This window comes from Trichosurus vulpecula, chromosome 2 (genome assembly GCF_011100635.1).
Source record: "Trichosurus vulpecula isolate mTriVul1 chromosome 2, mTriVul1.pri, whole genome shotgun sequence".
Lineage (NCBI taxonomy): Eukaryota > Metazoa > Chordata > Mammalia > Diprotodontia > Phalangeridae > Trichosurus > Trichosurus vulpecula.
Window position 1 is genome coordinate 60219713 of NC_050574.1, and position 21509 is coordinate 60241221.

The 21509-nt window shown below is 45.7% G+C and overlaps 1 protein-coding gene across 3 annotated transcripts; it reads left to right on the forward strand.

The window, feature by feature from the left end:
- Positions 1–3188: 3188 nt before the first annotated feature.
- Positions 3189–21104, forward strand: MTFR1L (mitochondrial fission regulator 1 like). Of its 3 annotated transcripts, none has more exons than XM_036746397.1 (7): positions 3189–3406; positions 4287–4379; positions 5660–5764; positions 13327–13436; positions 15899–16110; positions 17418–17739; positions 20112–21104. In XM_036746397.1, exons 2-7 carry the CDS (start codon positions 4365–4367, stop codon positions 20215–20217), a joined length of 870 nt encoding a protein of 289 aa, XP_036602292.1. In that variant the 5' UTR covers positions 3189–3406; positions 4287–4364; the 3' UTR covers positions 20218–21104. The 3 variants fall into 3 exon arrangements, with proteins under 3 accessions (XP_036602292.1, XP_036602294.1, XP_036602293.1); XM_036746399.1 differs by having other exon boundaries at positions 3404–3654; XM_036746398.1 differs by lacking the exon at positions 3189–3406 and adding an exon at positions 3707–3938.
- The last annotated feature ends 405 nt before the right edge of the window (positions 21105–21509 follow it).

A 21509-nucleotide genomic window follows, 5' to 3' on the forward strand; every position in this document is an offset into this window, starting at 1 on the left:
CTGGATCCAGATGACTCTGGGGCAGAGAGTGAGGCTGGTGACTTTGCACAGCCCTCCCACATTTAAATCCAATCAGTTCATGTCATGGCATCATCTTCCTGGTGTCATGTCCTCTTCAAGAAAGTGATCAAGTTAGGGAACCATGTGTTTTTAGGGGTGCTCAAGACCCCAAAATACTGACATGCCACATCCTGCTGGGATGAATTCGACTCAAACCTTCTCAGCCAAAGAGAAAAACAAAGTTTATTACAGGTTTGCTATATTGGGTTGTCTTAAGAAATCTCACCATTTGTGACACTCGTTTTCACAAGCAGGCCAGATTCAGTCTGAGGTAGATTGAATCTGAGCCCCTTCACGGAGGCAAGATGAAACTTATATATAGAAAGATTGTGGGAGGGATCTAGGGTGGTCCTGGGGTGATGGGAGGAGGGGTTTAGAGAGGGTCTTGAGGAGGAATCTAAAGGTGAGCTTGATGGGACTGGGGTGAGGTCAGACTCCAGGAACCAAGAGAATGGGACCCAACTGGCCAGTTGGGCAACACAGCTCCTTTTTCTTGTCTTTTCTTTCCTTTTCTCTTCTTTTCTTTTCTTTTCTCTGTCTACATAGGTTATCATACCCATACCTTCGGGTGCTCTGCCCAAAGGAATGTAAATTTTGATCTCTGAAACTATTTTTAAGGACCATGCCTTAAACCCAAATCACTCAGGCTGTCATTGATTGGCCAACAATAGGTCCCAGTCCAAGCCCAACTTGGTCATTGTTTGGGCCCTGCTTGGCTCAGAGTTAATGTAAATAGCAACTGTTTCTGTTTTGACCAGAAACTGAGAGGGTCCCTGGAAGATTGATTTTTTTTTTTAACTAGGTAAAGAGGCCATTCTCTGCCTCTTTTCTTACCCAGCCTTAGCGGCTGAATGAGTGCTACCTCAGTCAAACTGAGACCTATTAAAGACCTTACCTTATAAAGGTCGAGGTTTCCCACTGTATCCTGGGCCATCTCCAGTTGTTCTGATCTGTATCTCACCACTGACAATCCTTTCAGATAATTTGTACCCCCATAAGATCTAAAGCCTGAATTAATCAACCAAACTGCTTTGCTCTACTCTAAAATAAAAAAAAAAAATGCCCTTTCCCGTGTCAGCAATTTCAAAGACCAAATAAGACTGACAAGGAATATCTTTCCTGTTGGTGACAGGATGTCTGCAACCAGAACAGTGGGATTTCTCTTATCTTGATATCCTAGGGACATATGCATATCCAGGAGAAGCACAACCATCCTGGGATCCTAATTTCTAACTAAACTACTTTGTCAGTTGTCTTGTCTTACCGTATTTTTGACTCATTCAACTAAGAAACTTCCTTTCTTATGATACGGAGACCATAAACTGGAGTTGGGATTGTTCTAAAGTGTCCTTAAACCTTGTCATTCTTTTGTCAGACAGTCAGAAGTTTGCTTCTGACTCCATAATCATGTATTGCTAGCTTTAAGGGAATAAATTATATAATATATGTGTGTGTGTGTATGTATATGTATATCACCTAGCCTGTTTGCCTCCTTTAACAAAACTTTCAGATCGACACCACTGGACCCAGATGGCTCCAGAGGAGATAGTAAGTCACCAGACTTTGCACAGGCCCCCTCACTTAAATCCAATTTACTTCCATGTTATGGCATCACCTTCAAAAACAACAATGATTTGAAGGAAGAATTGAGGTAGTGGAAAGAACTGTTCTGACATCAAGAGGGTGATGACTTGCAAGTAAAATGGATTTAAGTCATGCAGACCCCTACAAAGTCATCAGCCTCACTCTCTCCTCCAGACTCATTCAGAGTCCAGTGGCAAGATATAGATCAGGACAACTGGAGATGGTTCAGGATTCGGCAGGAGACCTCAGCCTTTTTAAGCTAAGATCTTTCCCACATCTCAGTTTGTCTGAAGCAGCACCCATTCAGTGATTAAAAGCTAGGTAAGAATTGGGGCAAAAGATGGCCTAGTTTACCTTCTCAAAACAATCAATATGGGAGGGGAAGACCCTTAGGGCCAGAACTGAATAGCCCAGAAACAACGGCTACTTCACTCCCTCTGAGCCATCAAAACCCAAACAACGAGTGAGGTTTGAGCTGGGATTTATAGCTGACCAATCAGTGAGAACCTGAGTGATTTGGGTTTAAAGGCATAGTCAAGTATCTCCATTTGAATCCCAAAGGGCTTTTTATCAAAGCCTGATTTTTCTGAGCGACATTTCAAGAAATCATATGAAAACTACAAGAAACAAGAGTTAATTGTCCTAGTTTTTCGGGAGAAGGGGAGGGACAATGATAGGGTAGAAAAAAAAATCCCATGTCTAGAGGAGTATAAGCAATCAAAATACATATTCCTTTGGACAGCGCACCGACGTGTAAGGGTGTGACTCCCCATGGGGACAGAGGAAGAAAAGGAAGGAAGAAATTCACTTGCAAGTCAAGCTTTCGCTGTCCTGATGTCACTGGTCGTGGAGAACTACGGAGTCCAAGGCTCCGGCCTCGGATGTGTTATCTGACCCCAGCGACCCCCGACAATGACTGGGTTAAATGGAATGACCTGAGACCCTTTAGCAGCTCTAATGCCGACTGAGGGCAAGGCTTGAAGCACGGCGACCAGCCGGGGGCCACTCCACTAAGCGATGCGGGGGATTCGGAGCCCACGGGGGGAAAGACGTGCCCGAAGCCAGGGTGTGAGAGGAGGACGCGTAACAAAGGAGAGGAGAGGGAGAAGAGAACGGCGGGGTCCGCGGACACCCAGGACTGCGGGGTAGGAGCGAGCTCTCGGTGACTGACGAGCAGAAGCGAAGGGAGAACCGAACAGTTCGAGCAGTCCAAGAGTAGGACCCGCCCTCCAGGGAGTGGGCAGAGCGGCCGCTGTGACCCCGGCCAAGTCCATGGGTGAGGAAATGAACGTAAAACGCTTAGTCAGCCTAAAAGGCCGGAAACTGCCAGGGGAGAATCTCCAGCCCTGCGACCACCGGGGGCTGGGTGGGGGCAGGGCGGGGGCGGGGCGGGAGAGATTGGTGCCTGAACCTCGGGTCGGAAAACAGGGCCAATCCGGCGAGGGCGTGGCTTCCAGGGAGAGGCGTGGCCTAGCTCCAAGCCCGACTCCGCCTCCTGATTACTCCCCACGTGCTCCTCTCCTGGGGTCAAGGCTCCTCCCTCCGGAGCGCGACCGTAGACGTCGGCTAGCGGGACGCGCCACAGTCCGGCCCACGCCCGGAGCGGCGAGCGCCCCAGAGTTGGGGGGGGGGAGGCGGGGAGGACAGCGCATTGCGCAGGCGTGGAGGGCAACTTCCGCGGGACGGCGGAGAGCGGAAGGGGAAGTGAGCGGCTGGGCCGGGCGGGCCGCGTCCGGGCGACTCTGGGAGGAGGAGCCGTAAGGTGAGTGAGGCCGCCCGCCCGGTCACCCCGCGCCGTACGTGCCCCCAGCGCGGCCCGCTGCCCGCCCCCTCCCCCAGCTCCTCCGGGGACCGTCCCCGGGCCTCGGGACCCTGGGAGCCCGAGCAGTCGCCCTCTCGTCCGTAGCCCGATTCGCGGCCCGGGGCCGCTGCGCGACCCTGAGCGCGGAAGGGGCGCGGCGGGGGCGCGGGGGCCGGCCCTGACCTTGCGGGCCGTGGGCTCGGCGCGCAGTAAGTGACCGCCGGGCCGTGGGGGAAGGGCCGCGAGGCCCGGGCGGAGGCAGGTTGTAGAGGCCGGCAGGTCCTCCGGACTGCGAGATGGCTCTGAAGCTACCGTAGCCCAGTGAGGATGACGGGGCCAAGCCCGGAGCTTGTCTCTTGCTCCGGGTCCGTCGCTCCCAAGTTTTTCCCGCTGCACTTCGCTAGAAGCGGCAGGCAGCACAGCTGCCGGGGGCATGTTGAGGTCACCGAAGGGCCGCTGAGCCCTGACTTTGTCCTGCTTCTGTTTTCCCCCGGTAACACAAGTTTCTTCTCTCCCATCGGTATTAAATTAATACTTGAAGCAAGGCTCTGAGAGGTTACTGCCCAGCCCACTAGAGGCTCAGCCTTTAACTTACTGACAGTGGAGGCAGATTGCTAACGTCCTCACTCAGGCTCCCAGAGCTGGACTCTTGTTACAATGGGTCTGTCTAAAAACGGCACGTTTTCACAAAGGTAGTATTGTAAAAAGACCACCTTTTGTGTGGCAAAGACCAATATAAATGGCCTTGGCACTAGCAGATGCATTCACTAGTTCGCTAGGGACCCAGGAGATTTCTGTTTATTTCCATTAAATGTCCTTTGGGGGAACTCTTGCTTTACAGTTAAAGAGACATGCTGTTCCCGAAGATGGCCTAACATGAGGAAGCCCTGCCAGGTGGGAGCCAGCTGTGATCTTGGAGATGGAAACAGATTCTGTAAGTTATGTGCACATCTGCAGTGGTTGGCAGGGTGGGGAAACAAAGAATACTCCATCTGTTTGGTGAGGACAGGCATGCTGTGGGTTTCATTGAGCAGAAGTAGTAAAGCTGGATCACTCTCCACACTTAGTCTATACTTCTTTTCACGCCACCTGGACCACCACCTTCCGCCTCACTCTGCTCCCTAACTCCATACTTCAAGTCACATCAATGGCACTTTGCTCCAATTTTAGAGGAAGAGGTGGTCCTAACTGCGGACACTAGCCCCTTTACTTGTGCCTTTGATTTTGTCTCCTCCTGTCCCACCGTTGTTCCCTCTTCAGTCTCTCCTTATCCATTGACTTATCCCCTGCTGCCTTAGAACTTGCCCAGACCCTCTCATTCTTCCTTAAATCTTCATTGTTCCCTAATAACGTCATCCTGTGTCTCTTACCTTTCACAATCAAACTCCTAGAAAAAGCTGTCTCTTCTTCATGGCCTCTAATTTCTTATCTCCCACTCACTTAACTTGTCTTCCATAACTACCACTCAAATTGTATCTTTATTGCTAAAATCTCTGTGGTCTTTACCAAACCTTCCTTCTTCTTGACCTCTCTGCAGTTTTGACACTATTGGTTCTGGATAGTTCTCCTTGGGTTTTACTGACATTTCTCTGCCCTAATTCTCTTTGTACATGTCTCACTGATCCCTCCTGGTTTTTCTTTCTAGAAATATCATCCATGTCCCATCTTCATGCTTGAATGGATTCCAGGTCCTTTAGCCCACACCTCTTATTTATTCTGAGCTCCAAGATAGCATTTCCAACTGCCCGCTGGACATCACAAACAAAACATGTCTAAAACTGAGCTTAAACCTAAGCTTCCTTAAACCCGGCCCTCCTCCTAACTCCTTTTCTTTCTGTTGAGGATACCACCATTCCTCCAGTTACCCAGGATCTTATCTGTTCTCCCTTTCAATCATCCTCACAGCTGTGGCCACTCAGCCCTGCTCAGGAAGGTTTAGTTCAAAGGCTTTCACAGTCTGTTTACAGCCTTTCTCCAGGCAGGTTACATATTACTCCTCACAGACTCTAGCCAAACTGGCTTGCTCTTATACATATGCAAATGCTATGTTATATGATAGGGTTGAAACATAAGAAAATAGTGATTTCAAATGCTAGAGTTTAGTATTCCTATGCATAATCATAAGCAAACATTATTGAGAATTAATTAGTGTAAACTGACCTTGTCTCCAGGCTCTGGGGAAAGTAACTGAGTTGTGATTTTCTTTTTCAATAGACTATCCCACTCTGGCAGAACAAACCACATGGAGCTGCTCGAAGTGTAGTTCGGAGGATTGGGACTAACCTGCCCTTGAAGCCATGTCCTCGGGCGTCCTTTCAGGTAAAGGGGCATGAAAGCATTGGCGCGCGGGGGGGGAGGGGGAGGGGAATCAAGTTTGTCTAACATGGTAAAGAAAGCAGTGGGCCAAGGGCCTGGCTTAGTCCTGGCCCTTGTGGTTTCTTACTTTTGGTCATGTCCCCCACCTCCCTAGGTGTAAGGAGAAAGGACCAGGTGATATCTCATGTCTCTTCCAATCTGTGATTGCAGAAACAGTATTTCACTACTTCCATTTCTTTGATTGGTATTTTTTTGTTGTATTACCTAGATTTCCCCCCCCTCCCCGAAATACATCCCTTAAAACAATTTTTCAGAAAGAAAAATAAGGAAAAAATTTAGCAAGACTGATAAATACATTTTTAAAAATCTGAAGTATTCAGTGTTCTTTACTCATGGACTCCCACCTCTGAATAGGTCCTCTGGTTTCTGTCCCTGTTAAATTGAAAAGTGCAGCAGGTATAGTGGAAAAATGAACTTGAAACCCAGAGAGACTTATTAGGACTCCCAGCTCTGTGGCCATGAGGAAAGCCTTAGTTTCTTCATCTGTAAAATAGAACACTTGTAGAACCTCCGTCACAGCATTGTCGTGAAGATTAAGGGATAATGTTTGTAAAGCCCTTTATAGATTTTAAGGTACTATGCAGACATCAGCTATTACTTATTCTGGGCCCCTTTGTGAGGGAATAAGGCCCTTTCTGCATCTCATTTTCTTTATTTCTAAAAATAATTTCTACCCTACCTACCTGAAGAACCAGCCAGCTTTCAGTTAACATAAATGGAGACTTCACCTCCTGCAGCCCAGCCAGAACAGCTTCAGTGCCTAAAGTAGAGGACTCCTGAATCTGCATAATGCAAACTTGTGTAAAGCAAGAACTGTCTGTATAGTAAGCCTAGAGGCTCTTGATAGGAGGGAGCTGTTCAGAATACCTGTAGGAAATTCAAGGTATGCTGATCACCATGTAATTCAAAATAGTGATGATTTTGTTCAGCGCAGACCTCTGGTGTTGCATCTCCACTTGCCTATTAAACATCTCAAACTGGACGGCCCAACATGAACTATTTTCTTTTCTCCAAAACCGTCCCTCCTTTCAAACTTCCCTGTTACTGTCAAGGGCACCAGTATCCTCCCAGTTACCCAGGCTTGCAACCTAGCTATTTTCCTCAGACAGTAAAGAGAACAAAACTGCTTAGTGTGGAAACTACTTACTATTAGTGTGCCTAGTACACATAAGACAAGTAAGGTGATACCAGCTCAGTGCCCTTGAGTTTGTTACCTGTCCCAGGACTATTACATTAACCTCCTTATTGGTCTTGAAAGAGTTCTAAAAGAACTAGCAGGTAAGATTTTTGAGCCACTGTCAGTGGTCCTTGATAGACTGGAGAAAATCTTTTCATCAATATTTCTGATAAAGGAATGATGTTCAAGATTTACAGAGATTTGACATGAATATATAAGACCAAAGATCTTTTGCCAATAGAAAAGTAGTGAAAAATATGAACAGGCAGTCCTCAAGAGAATTGCAAGCTATTGACAACCACATGAAAGATTGGTCCAAATCATTATAATAATAAGTACAAATTAAGATAATGAGGTTTTAGCTCAACAGCAGTAGTTGTTCTTAGAGAGGCTGTGTGGGAAGACAGACACACACACTGGAGAAGGAGAAGGGAAGGAGCATTTATTAAGCACCCATCATGTGGCACACTGTGCTAAGCACTATACGGATTTATCTCCCTAGATCCTCCCAACAACCCAGGGAGATAAGTATTGCTGTTACACCCATTTACAGTTGAGAAAACTGATAGAAACAAGTGACTTGCCACAAAGTCATACTGCTAGGAAAGTCTGAGGTCAAATGTGAACTCCACTTTTCCCGACTCAAAATCCAGCACCTTGTCTGCTGCCCCAGCTGCCTCTAACATACTGCTTGAGCTGTGAACCAGCTATCCTTAATTCTTCCTTCTCTTATCTCCCATATCCACTCAGTTGTCAGATCCTGTCAATCCTACCTCCATGACATCTTTCACAACCATTCTCTCCTTTCACTCAATTCAGTAAACATTTATTAAATGCCTACTGTGTGCTAGGCACTGTGTTAAGCCATGGGGATCCAAAAAGTGGCAAAAGATAGTCCTTATCCTGAAAGAGCTTACAATCTAATGGGGGATTCAACATGCAAATAAACATTTACAAATCAAACTCTACAGGAAAAATAGAAATAATTAAAAGAAAGCAAGCACTGGAATTAAGAAAGGCTTCCTGAGGGAGGTGGGATTTTAGTTGGGATGTAAAGGAAGCCAGGGCTGTCAGTAGCTGGAGCAGGGGAAGGAGAGCATTCTGATCACAGGAGATAGCCAGAGAGAAGGCCCAGAGCCAAGAAATAAGCTGTCTTTGTTCATGGAACGGCCAGGAAGCCAGGGTCACTGGACTGAAGAGTATAGTGCAAGAAGACTGGAAAGGTAGGAGGAAGCTAGGTTAGGAAGGTCTTTGAATGCCAAACAGAGCATTTTGTATTTGCTTAGAGGGAGCCCCCAGAGTTACTGAGTTGGGGATGGGGGGGAGGGGAGAGTGACATGATCTGACCTTCACTTTAGGTAGATCACTTTAGTGACTAAATGGAAGCTGGATTGGAGTGGGGTCAACCCACCAGCCTCTATTACAGTCCCAAGTCTGAGGTGACAAGGGGCTGCACCAGAGAGGTGGCAGGGTCAAAGGAGTGAAGGGGGCAAATTTCAGAGACTTTACAAAGGTGAAATCAATAGGATTCCGCAACAGCTTGGCTATGGGGGGTGAGTGAGGACAACAGAATGACTCCTACAGTCTCTGCCCTAATTTAGGCCTTCATCACTTCTTGCTCACAGTAGGCAGTAACCCGGTTGGTATCCCGGGCTCCATTATCTCCCTTTTCTGATCCCTCTTAGACACAGCTGCCAAATTTTTGTTCCATAATTTAAGATATGAGTATGGGACAGCCCCACTTCCCACCCCCTTTGCCATTTCAGTGCCTCTAGGGAAAGTACAAACTTGGCCCAGCATCCAAGCCCTCCATAATCCAGCTGCAGCCTGCCTTAAGTTACTGCCACACATGAGGCACCATGATAGGTACTAGGAGTACAAGACTACAAAGAAATCATTCTTGCCCTCAGGGAGCATATATCCCCTTGAGGGACATTCCATCTTCTTTACTGCCTTTACCCAAAGGGTCCTCCAGGTCTAGAACACACTTTCTCCTCCTCACTACTACCTCTCAGAATCCCTGGCTTCCTCCAGGAGGTCACTCAGGTGCCAGCTCCCAACAATACACGACCTTGCCTGACCTGAGCTTCTCTCCAGTAGAATGTAAATTTCTTCAGTCCTTGAATCCCTACGGCCTAGCGCAGTGCCCTGCACATATTAGACATGTAAAAGCTTATTGAATTAAAAAGGACAAATTTAATTATGCTTAAGGAAAAACTTAGCTGTCCAAAAAGTAAAACAGGCTACCTCAGATGTAGGGGGTTGTTTTAGAGTGGGGCTGGATTCTCTCTTTGAGATTCCAGGTGGCTTTGGGCTCACTGACCTCAGGTGAAACACTGGGCCATTATTCAGGGCCTCCCTTGTCAGGCCCTACAACAGTCTAACAAGGAGCCCCCTGAGCTAGGAGGTATGTTAGGTATTGAAGTATTGAAGCATGTGTCTTGCCTACAGGGAATATGTGTTCCAGGGCACTGTAAGCATACTTGTTTGCTGCAATCATACATGACAGGAGCATAGCTTGAGCTAGAAAGGGCCTCAGGCCATCTAGGCCATCCACACATTGTACAGATGAGGAACCTGAAGCCCAGAGAGGTTAAGGGACACATGGAATTCATCAAGGAATTCAGTTTGGCAAACATCAAACAAGGCCCAGTGCTCATTGCTAGGGATGCAGTGATGAAAAAGGACACCATCCTTCTAAATGTACTCCTGACTTAATTGGGGCAGGGGGAAGGGATACAGTAGGTATGCAGATAAGTGTGATACAAGAGAAAGTGTGATAAAGGCCAAGCACTTTTTAAGAAATGTGAGGAAGGAGGGAAATGGCAGGGAAAGAGAAGGAGCCATAGGTGAACATTTGAGAAATTACACTGTTGGGGTGGTCAAAATAGCTCCTCAGCTCAGTGGATTAGGCCATGGGACCAGGGAAAGCAAGGCAGCATGTTTGATTCCCAGAGAGACCAGTTAGCTCAGTCGTACAGAGCCTGTACCAGTGTGTGGCCAAGCATCCCATAAATGGGGTACTGAGGAAGGCAGAAAGAGTGAGTAAAGGATGGTTGAGCCAGCCTCCAATAACCATGCTGTCAGAAGAGCTCAGTGCATTGCAGGGCTTGGTGTGAAAAAATAACTCTTGAGTGTTTTCTTTTCTTCTGTTTATACCTCCAATAAGGAACTAGAAAATCTTTAGGGGTGACTGGCATGTAAAAATTCCTCTTAGCGGTGTACAAGCTTTTTCCGTTGTTCTTTCAAATGTAGGAAGGGTGAGAAGGGGGGAAACCATGGGTAAGGAATGTTTTATATATACTGTCAGATGCTGACACCATCTTGGTTTTGCTTAGCTGTTTTTCTTTGTTTCAAAGAAGGGCTCAGTGTATGTTTTGGGGGGGGGGGTGCGGAGCAGGCCCCTGCTCCCCACCACCCAGGTAGCTGTATATCTGAAAATGACTGATGTAAAACCAAGGCATCAAGAATAAAACAAACGAGAAGGAAGGAGATTTGGCAATGTACTCTTTCCCCGCACCATGCCATCATGGTTAGAAGAAGCAAAGGACAGTGGGGCTTGATAAGACCGAGACCCCTTTGACAAGGTTAAGGGGAAAAACTGTTCTAGCTTTTGTAAGCCTGAGCACCTTAAACTTTCTATTTTATGCCACTGCAGGATCCTCTTTCCCTTAAATCTGTGCTAAAGCTTCTCGATTCAGTAATAGAGTTTACTGATAGCTCAGCTAGGGAATTAAGGAGACTAATCAAGGTTAGTTGGTGGTAGGAGGAGCTATACTGAGGCAGCAGCTTTAAGGCCTAATGCCTGGAGTCAGCAAGACTCATCTTCTGGAGTTAAAATTTGACCTCATACACTTACTAGCTATGTGACCCTAGGCAGGTCACTTAACCCTTTTTGCCTCAGTTTCCTCATATGTCAAATGAGCTGGAGAAGGAAATGGCAAACCACTCCAGTTTTTTGGCCAAGAAAATTCCAAATGGGGTCATGAAGAGTCAGACACGACTGAAAAACAACTGAAATGAGTATTAGCATGCTGGGAGGTTTCCAAAGTGTTTTCTTCACAGCCTGTGAGATAGGCATCTTCATTTTACGGAGGGGTAAGTGACATATCCAAGCCAGGACTAGGAGGAAGCTACATCAGCCCCACACCCCAGGGCTGTTTTGCTGCTGATAGGTTAGGGAACTTCAGGTGTGGCCTCAAAACAAACTTCAGTGTTTTGAGTATAAGAATGACCCAGCGTAATCAAAAGCAGATTCTTTGGGGGAACTCATTTTTAAACTGAGCTTTAGAACTTGTTCTAAGTTAAACTCCTGTTGAGCTCCCTTCCCTGAGGTGGGGTTTCTCTGATGGGCCTATTAAAGGGATGGGATTTAGAAGGCCCATCTTGGCTGGGAATACAGCATTTAGGTTTTGCTAGCTGCTCCCTTGCTGGTTCTAAAGCAGATCTTACCCTTTCTCCCCCCTCCCCTAGCTCTCAGGAAGTCATTTACAGCTGTTGAGTAGAGTTACTTTAGGAAGAAAGGAAACCAGGGGAGGTGGGTGGGGTTTTCAGGACCTGAGGGATTTCCCATCTCAACTGCAGCATTTGGCCCTGGAGCCAGACTGACCATAATTCAACCTGCTGTCCACTCCTCCCCTTCCCACCCTCTGTCTAAGGTTCTGTGCCCCATCTGGCCTGGGCTAAGCCTTGGCCAGAGTCAGGTGACTGGGATTCTCTTCCTAGCCTTGTAGCAGTGGAACAGAGAGCAGATTCTATGTTTTTGGAGGGGTGTTTAGAAAGGTTGGAGAAAGCAGTGAGAGCAACTGTGTACTTGGGGGGAGAAAAGGGGGGGGACTATGTCTGTTATAAAAACTAATGTTCTGTTGGATGTTTTGAAATGTCCAGAGACTACCTGGTGTTTGGAAGTCACTGAGCAGTGGCTGTCTGTGCCATAAACCTGTCACACTCATGCATCTGTGTTTGCTAAATAGGCTGCATTCTGATTTTACAAAGAAAGTTCATGAATAGAACAATAGGAAGTGTGATTTACAGCAAGTCTCCTATTTTAAGGAATCTTGAGGTGACTTTTTATCAGGGGAATTTCATGGATATCACCAGAGGAAAGTATGGTTGACCAAGGTGGGCCAGCCATGTAATGAGCTCCAAGTATAGTGAGCAGACAGCTGGCATATTCAAGAAGGCCCCACAGTGTGACAATTGGTCCTTTGTAAAAGGTACTTGAGCACCAGCACAGGTAACATGCAGGACAAAGAGGCACAGCTGAGCTGTGATCTGCATGCACCATTGAAGGAAATGCTTACATTGAGGAGATCACAGGTCTGTCAAATAGTGAAGAATTTCATTTGTGTAAACAGGAGTTTTTGTATATATTTGTTGCACAAATAACACACGGGAGGCATTGAGTTTTTGGACTTCAGCCTCTTAACAGGTTCACTCTTGATCTGGGCAGACAGGAAAACAGCTTCAGAAGAGTTAAACTTACTTTGTTCTAATTATTCTAGTCTAGTCTTCTCAATGGATTCCTGATAATGGGAGCACTAACTCTTATAGGATCCCCTAATCACCCTTCTTGCAGGGGCCAACAAGAAGGGGAGGAGGGGCAACTGACCTTACCTCTCCATGGGGTCAGTCAAGACAAAAACGGCATTCCAGCTTGTGCACTCCTCTAAATCCCGAAAGCCTCAATGGGGGCTGGTTGAAGCAAACATACAGGTTCTCCACCCCACCCCCAAGTCTTGATGGGGGCTGATCAAGGCACACACAGCATTACACTGCCATTCCCCTGTGGGTTCCCCACTCACTGACCAGTGTCCACTTGCTTTATAGGGCAATAGACAAAGAAGGCATATTGCCAGTAACAGCCTCACAATTTTACATTACCTAATCCCTGTATCTCACTGAGCCAGTATGGAAACTGTTTTGAACCATGATCATGAGAATTATTATCTAGCACCTAGAAACTAAAGATTGTTATGGCCATGAGTCCTAGGAAATTAGACTCTTAAGGAAGAACAACAAAGTCCTCCTTACTTACAATATTATGTGTAATTTGTGTAAAGCCCTATTCACCTGTGGCAAGTAGATTCGATTGTCTAAACATACTGTCCAAACAGTGACGTATTTAAATAGAAGTATTTGTTGAGGTGACAAGCTGTTACTGTTTATAATGATAAAAATAACAATGTTGTGGTACTTCTGAACACTTGTGCTATTACCAGATTTCTCTCCCAGCAAAAAGGTCATCAGAGTGGCCTTGATTGGTTGTTTCTATGATGAGACTATTCGGTCCAGCCCCACCAAAGAACCTCTTTGCTTCTTTCCATAGACACTACCCAACATCTCTGACCTATATCTGAGCGATGTGCCCCCTGTCCCTACTTTGGCCGATATTGCCTGGATAGCAGCAGATGAAGAGGAAACCTATGCTCGAGTCAGGTAAAGCATGGGAGCCAGGCCTCGGTGTAGCAGAGCCTAGCATTTGACTGGTAAAGGTGTGAGAACTATAGGTTCCCTGTCTCTTTGCCACATATAGAGATCTAGGCCCTCACTAATCCAACAGACATTGTAGAGGCTTTGTGCTCATTGCTGTAGATCAGAGTTTATACTCTAATAGAGGGAAAATACGTGTACACTGTGATGCAGAAGTGAATGAGAAAAGTGCATAAAGAGACGTGCAAAGTGCTCTGAGAAATTTGGAAGAGATTGCTTTTCTGTGGTTTTTAAAAATAAGTTTATGTATATCTGCTATTTCTTACATTATCAGAGTTATGTCTAGTTTCTTTCCCCCACCCCCTCCCAGAGAGCCATCTCATTTAGCAAATAGAATTTAGAAGGGAAAAAAGCATAACCAATCAATACTTTGAAAAAGACTGGACACATGTTGGATGTGTAACACCTGTGGACCTCTCACTTCCACAGAGAGGTGGTTTGGAAGTGTCCTCTAGCAGGTAGAGATTGAAACTGGGGCATTCCATACATTGGAACTTGTGAGCAAAAGCATGGGAATAGAAAGAGAGAGTATTACAATTTGGCCAAAGACACTGAATATGTGAAGGGAAGGAAGTAAAAAGAAATCTGGACATAGGGGTTGGAATTGGGCTGTGTGAAAGCCTTTAAAAGTTTATACTTTTTTCAGTACGCAACAAGAACCTTTGAATATTTTTAAGTGGAAGAGTGACAAGGTCAGAGAGGCACTTGGGAAATTTAATTCATATATAGCTTAGACATAAATGTAGCACTCCATGGATCAGAAATGCAGTTTAGAGAATTTTAATAAAAATGCATTATAGGGGGTTTTTTCTTAATTAGATGGCTAAACATTTTTCTGAATTTCATCAATTCCAGCATATTACCATCACCAAAAGCTGACCATTGTCAGGGAGAACAGTATTAGCTCTAATATATACTTCAGATACGCATTTCTGCCCCCTTGGTGTTGTTGAGGTTTAGACTCTGCCCACCCAAAAACTGTTGGGGGTTTCATGATGTATTGTGGTGGAACCATCTCAAAGAATTAAGACCACCTCTAATCCAAGTATAGGCATTTATTGAGATTGACACCTCTCATGAAGTGGGCTAAATACCAAGAGGAACCAGCAACTTCAGAGAAAGCAAAATGGATTTTTATAGAGTAAAGATGCAGATTACACAATCAAAATTTACATAGAATAGAAGAATATGATTAATATTAAAAAGGCAGGAGGGGTTCCAGCCACAGTGGAACTGTGCGTTCGTTTACCCACAATGCATATAGAAAAACCCGTTTGCGGTGTGTGTATGTATGTATGATGATATTATAATAAGCCTGCCTATGTCATAAGTTTACTCTAGGTCAGTTCTTTACTATTACTGTGCAGGTGCCTACTTAGGGAAAGTCCCTTCTATTGTTTTGGGGTCCACATCCTGCTTGGGCATCCTGGTGGTGCTGCTTTCTGATTGGCTGACTGTTGTGGTCCTGTCTAAGGCTAGATGGATGTGGTTGTGGCTGAGTGCATGGACATACCTGTTTTCTGTGGGAAATTTGAGGATTGGGTCTGGGGGCAGTACCTAGCTAGAGGCAGTGGCTGGGCTCCCATCACATGGACACGTCTGCTGTTTCTGTGAGAACTATGAGTTCGTGGACACACCTGTTGTTCAAGTGAGCAGTGAGGCATATATGAAGAAGTTAGGATTTTGAGTGTGTGGGGGGCAGGGGTGAGGGGCTAGGTAGGTGCAGTGGGCTTGCTGTTAAGTGGAGCCTATAAGGAAGTTAGAATATTGGGGCTGTAAGAAGCTAGTTTTATCTAGTCGTTGAGCAGCTAATGGTATAATGGATAAGAGTACAGCCTCAGATACTTATTAGCTGTGTGACTCTGGGCAAGTCACTTAAATCTCTTTCTGCCTCAGTTTCCTCATCTGCAAAATAAGGATGATAATAACAGCACCTCCCTCTTCTCTCCCCGCCATGAGAATCAAATGAAATAATTGTACTTTGCAAACCTTAAAAGGGCTATATAAGTTATTAATATTGATAATAATATGGCATGACACATAACAAAATCCAAACCCAATGGTCCATGCCTCTTAAATGGGTATTACACATGGAAGTATACAACTTTTAATGTAATGACTGGACTTATTTATTGAATACCAGTCAGTACTGAAAAAGCGCCATGTGAAGGAGGAGTTTAAGAAGGGCTCAACTGGAAGCAGTCAGAGCAAGGGGGAAACAGCAGGGACCTATTTTACCTAAGCCCTGGGGCCTAAGGCAAAACTCAAAGTTGTTCTCTTTTCTTTCTGGTTGGATAGTTTGTGTTTGAGGGCAGAGACATGGGCAGGAACACCTGGGCTTCCTAAATCCAGGTAAAAAAGAAGAGTGGGTCTAGCTAGCTAAAATGGGCCTTTCCCCCAATTTTCAGGAGTGACACCCGGCCATTGCGGCACAAGTGGAAGCCCAGCCCACTGTTTGTCATGCAGCGCAATGCCTCAGTGCCCAACCTTCGAGGGCCAGAGGAGAAACTCCTGGCCTTGAAGAAGCCTGGCCTACCAGCCCTGAGCCGAACCACTGAACTACAAGATGAGCTAAGTCACCTACGCAGCCAGATTGCCAAGATTGTGGCAGCAGATGCAGGTAAGAGCCCCAAAGCTGCCAAGGAACCAGATACCAAATCCAGGAAGCAGAATCAGAAGGAGGCCAAGCCTTTCAGCCTGGTAGTAACAGGACAGATAGCCTCTGATAGGGGTTTCCTGAAACCCGGATACACCCATCTTTATGGTTTTTCATAACAACAGGGGAAAAAAGTTTGTGGTGCACCTCACTCTGTTGCAGGCTGCCTCCTTCCCAGTCACAAGTACTAGGAAAAACTGAAATCTTTAATAGACCAACCCAAAATCTGGGATTTGAGGATGGTTCTATCCCATGGTTAGCTCTGCCATTTAAATACCTATATTCAGCTCTGTCCACACCCTTAAGTTTTCATCTATTTCTAAAAAATGAAGGTTCCTTCTACCCTTTGCAAACAAGAGATAATTTCCCAAAAATTACTGCTTCTTTCCTTCTCTCTCCCACCCCCACCCCTTGAAATGAGGTCTCCATCACACCATTTCTCTGGTTGCTTCAAATCTATAGAGATGGTTCATCTAGAGACATTGGGCACAGGATCGAGAGGGAAAAGGATCCCAAGAAACTACAATAGGCAGGAACACTATGTGGGTCTCTCCAGAGTTGCTGTATCTAGCCTTTTCCTTCCCCTATCCTACAAATCACATTCTCTCCTATTCCCTGAATCTCATGTTCTTTCTCTTCTGTGATACTCAGAAACTAGAAGAGATTAAGCTCCCTAAATCAGGACTCTGGGAGAGTTTCTAATCATTTTGGCAGGGCAGGGGGATATCTTAGTTTGAGAGAAATGGCCAGGATGACCCTTAAGACAGGGACCCCCTAGCAGACCTGAAATAGATTAGTTGCCCATTAAATATGTTGGGTTGGGGGCGGGGTTGAGAATTTGAAAGCAGAGACTTCTTTCAGAGGGAAGGGTACAGGGAATGGGAGTCCTCTTTACCATCTCTAAGAGGAACATAGTGTAGTGGAAAGAATACTGAACTTTTCTTGTAGAGATTGAAGTTTTGGCTTCACCACTTAGCTTATGTGCCCCTAAGCAAGTAACTTCCTCCCACTGGGCCTCTCTGTAAAGTGATGATCTCTGAAGCCCCTTCCACCTTGAACAGTCTGTGAGTGTTACCTAAAAAGCTCATGGTAAGCCTTTTCCTTAGTAACTGGGAAGAGTGCTTCGAGAGACTCCTGCCACTGGGGCTTCCTGGGCAGTAGCAAAATCCATAGTATCTTGTTGTCATGGTGACAACCCAACTGTTGCTCAAGTAAGAAAATGTTGTGTCTTGGCTCCAGTGCCCACCAATACCTATTGTTTTCTTTTTCAGCTTCGGCTTCATTAACGCCAGATTTCTTATCTTCAGGAAGTTCAAATGTCTCTTCTCCCTTACCTTGTTTTGGATCCTCATTCCACTCTACAACTTCCTTTGTCATTAGTGACATCACAGAGGAGGCTGAGTTAGAAGGCCCTGAGCTTCCATCGGTTCCCATGCTTTGTTCTGCCAGCTCTGAATGTTGCAAAACTGACTCCAAAGCTGCGTGCAGCTTGGCTGAAGATGAGGACTGTGTGTCTCTCTCAAAGGCTAGCAGCTTTGCAGACATGATGGGCATCCTGAAGGACATTCACCGGATGAAGCAGAGCCAAGACCTGTAAGTGGCTTTGGTGGGAAACTCAATCTTGCTTGTCCTTGGTGCCATTTGGCAACAGAGGCCCTCGGCACTGCCAGCCACCCACTGTGCCCACAGGCTCCAGAAATCTCCAGGGTATTGATTTCTTGGCACAAAACAGCCTCTTGCTGCAGTAGCAATTGAAGTAAAATCTCAAACCTGGGAGGCTCACTTTAGAGAGCTGTTATACAACCCCAATGGCATTCCTGACAGGTAGTTATCCAGTCTCTGCTTCAATATTTCATTCATGGTGGAGGCTTGTTCTGCATCTTCCTTATCCTTTCAAGTGCATACATTCCTGCACTTGCTGTCTCTGCTCTCTCCCTCTCTCCCTCCCTCCCTCTCCTTCTCCCTCTACCCCTTCTCTTTCATATTTAGGCAGCCCTAGTCTCTATCATCCTTTAAAATTAGAGTTGGAAATTCTGTTCTTTGAAAAGTTTGTATAGACCTCTCAACTAGAAAAATTCATGGTGTTCTGTACCTTTAAGCAGAGGAGACTAGGGACACCCTCCTAATCAAGGAGCCTCAGAGGAAATCACCATCATTAACAGATTTCAGAACTATTTTATTTCAGTTCAGCAATACCTACTTATGTGGAAAGTCCTGTGCTGAATAAAATTGCTTTTGGGGGCTGAAGGGGAAACACTTCTTACTTTGTTCAGTAGAGCTTTTCTGAAGGGACTGCTATTCTATCTGCCCAAAGCAAGCAGTTTATGGGTCTTTAGTCTCTGTTTCTTTCCTAAACTAGTTCTGAATGGGAGTAATTAACCCAGCCTTTCCCACAGCATTTATTAGACCCTAATAGCCTTTATTTTTTTAATGTTTTACATCATTGTCATTTCTAGAAGTCCCCCATGCAGATTGAACCCTACCTTGTAGCAAAGAAAACCACTCAACCAAAAATATCAGCCCTGGTGACCGCATCTTGATAGTTCTGCCCTTATAGTCTCCCTGACTCTCTGCTATGAGGTGTGGGAGATACGTATTGTCACCTCTTCAGGACTGTTACTGGGTTTTCAATTACTCAAGAGTTCAACTTCTTCATCGTGGTAAACTGAACTTACATGTCCGTTTTAGCTTTGAGGTTCTGTGCTCAGAACTCTGGTTCCCTCACATGTTCCCCAGTTCAGTTTTCAGGAAATAACTATACCACAAACCACAACTAGGATAAGCATTGCTACCCTTCATGTCTTTCCATGAAAGACTGGATGGTGTTTTGGCCAGGTCATTGGCCTGGGAGTCAGGAAACCTGTGTTCTATTCTAGGCTTTGCTACTAAGTAACTGCAATCTTGGGTCAGTCTTTCTCCGAGCCTGTATTCCTCCTCCCTCAGGGACTTCCAGCTTTAAAGTCAGATTATATGATTCTTTAGTTTCTGGGAACAAACCTTTAGGGGCCCAGGTGTGTGGCTATGCCTCTGCCCTGACCTTCCCATCCCCATCAGTACCTCCTGTCTCCAGCCAGTTGACAAGTCACCATGTGATCTCTAGCTCGGCTTTAAGACTTCTCCCAGCACTATCTCCTCTGCCCCCCCTCCTTCCATCTCAATGGCCCAACTCTCAGGACCCCCAGGGCAGTGAGCTGACCCAGCTTTTCTTTTATGTCCACAAAGCAAATCAAGGCCAAGTGCCGAGGCTCACTCTCTGAAAATTCTTAGAAGCTGTTTGGGGTTTTCCTTGTGTGCTCAGCTCTAGTCTTAAACCTGTTCTGTTATCCATTACGACCTCATTGTACTTATGTAGGTTATATTTAATTGAAGCATCTATTTTACAGGTGTCTGGATGCCTGCTTGTTAATAGCTCACATTTATCTAACACATTAAGAATTTGGATTTAGAGGACGTTGGTTCCATTCCCATCTCTGCTACTTACTCTCTGCATTACCTTGGGCAAGTCATCTTATCCTCATTGGTAAAACTAATGGTTTTGGACTTAGATGATCTTTCTTAAGGTCTCAGCCAGCCTAATTACTTTTCTTTCCACCACAGTGCTCCATTGGTTTCCCCTTGGTCTCATGAAATTTATGCGTCTCTACATTCTTCTTCCTGTCAAGCCAACCCCCAGGATCCCCTGGAATAAGCCCTTAGCACAGCCTTTCCCAAAACTGCTGAGAAGCAGAATAGCTTAAGAAAGAGAGTTTGCCCTGTTTGTCCCCTAGGAAAGGACTGATGAGCAGTGAGATAACCAAAAGCTGACAGCAGGATTAACAGAAGACCTGCAGGCTCTGTGGGTAGTAGAGTGCCAGCTTATCAAAATGTAGGGTTTGTGAGCAGTACTTCCCTGCATGGATTATACCCAACCCCATTCAGCCTCTGAATCTTGCTCCCTGCTGATTAATGACCCTTTGTACCTCTAGGAATCGGAGCTTGATGAAGGAAGAAGACCCTGCTGTCCTCATTTCAGAGGTGTTGAGGAGAAAGTTTGCTCTGAAGGAAGAGGATATCAGCATGAAAGGAAACTGATGACCCTTTCTATGGCGCCCTATATATGGCCCTTTCTCTATAAGCTGTCTCACAACAGATACTTCTGCCTTGCAGTTAGAAATGTCCTTCCACAATGGAAAACACTGACAGGCTAGAAATGGGGAGAAGAGAGAAGCTGAACTGCTTCCCCACACTTCAAACCTTAGCAAAACTTTTAAGGACAGTGTTCTAAAAGTAGTTTTGAGTTGTGGGTTTGCAGGTAATCAGTCGTGTTGTTTTACGTTGAAGATCAAGATGGGAGTTTTTGTTTTCCTCCTCATGTGAAAATAGGCCCCAGACTGATGACTAGCTTCACTGCACTATCTATCCAGCTCCTGGTCTCAACTGGGTACATGCAATATGTCCCTCAGACTCAGCTGCTTCCTTGCAGGGGATGAGGGTGTTGGGGAGCCCCGAGGTCTTCTCAATACCAGTCATAAACAAGACTTTCCCCCTGCCCTCATCTACCAACACCCAGCTGTGTTCAGGCCTCCTACAGGTCCTGTAGCTCCAACTCATGAAGAGGCTGCTGCTGGCAGGCCAGGGCTGTTTTTTTTCTTCTTAAAATACATTTTGTAATACTGTAAAGAAACCAAATCTTTCCATTACCCCCCAGGATCCTTGTGGCCTCCTCATTGCCATGGCGTTGATGTTTTGTTCCACTGCCATTGAGGGTTCTCAGCGAGGAAGAGGGGAGGGGGCTGTGCTTCATTTGGGGCCACGTTTTCTCATACCTGAACCCGTTAGGTCATGCCAAAGTCCTCACCCAACACACTTAATGCATGACCCAGCCTTCCTTGGGACCTCTTTAGTAAAGGTGTGTGCACGTGTGTGTAGTGTTTGGATTGAAGCACTACCTGGTATTAAAGAAAGTTTTTGAGTGGTTACTGTGTTTGCTGTGTATGTCTGCACATTGAGATGCTCATCCAGGTCACTTCTATACCCTCAGCCATGCTATTTCCCCAAAGCTGATAAGGAATCATCCCTGCCAAGTCAGTACCCTCCAGAGCTTCTTTCCACATAGTGTAAGTAGAATTGTAGAAAAAAGAAAAAAACATATCTGGGAGCAAATTGTAATCCTGTAAATAATTTACCTGGCAGGACTAAGCAGTCTAAGGTCCTTTCTTGGGCTTCAAGTGATCTTAAAGGCAAATTCACATGAAGTCTATTCTTTACCAGGCAAACTTCAGACTTCTATTACCCCATCCATATTTCCTTCCCACCCAGAACAGCAGGAAGTTCTAGATATACCACCTCCCACCTCTTCTCCCTCCAATAAGCCATTTGGCGTG

What these genes read in the sequence shown, in the direction of transcription:
- MTFR1L (XM_036746397.1), top strand. An exon ending in GAAACCTATGCTCGAGTCAG is followed by an intron (nt 13,437 to 15,898) that starts GTAAAGCATGGG and finishes CCCAATTTTCAG; the next exon opens with GAGTGACACCCGGCCATTGC. An exon ending in ATGAAGCAGAGCCAAGACCT is followed by an intron (nt 17,740 to 20,111) that starts GTAAGTGGCTTT and finishes TTGTACCTCTAG; the next exon opens with GAATCGGAGCTTGATGAAGG.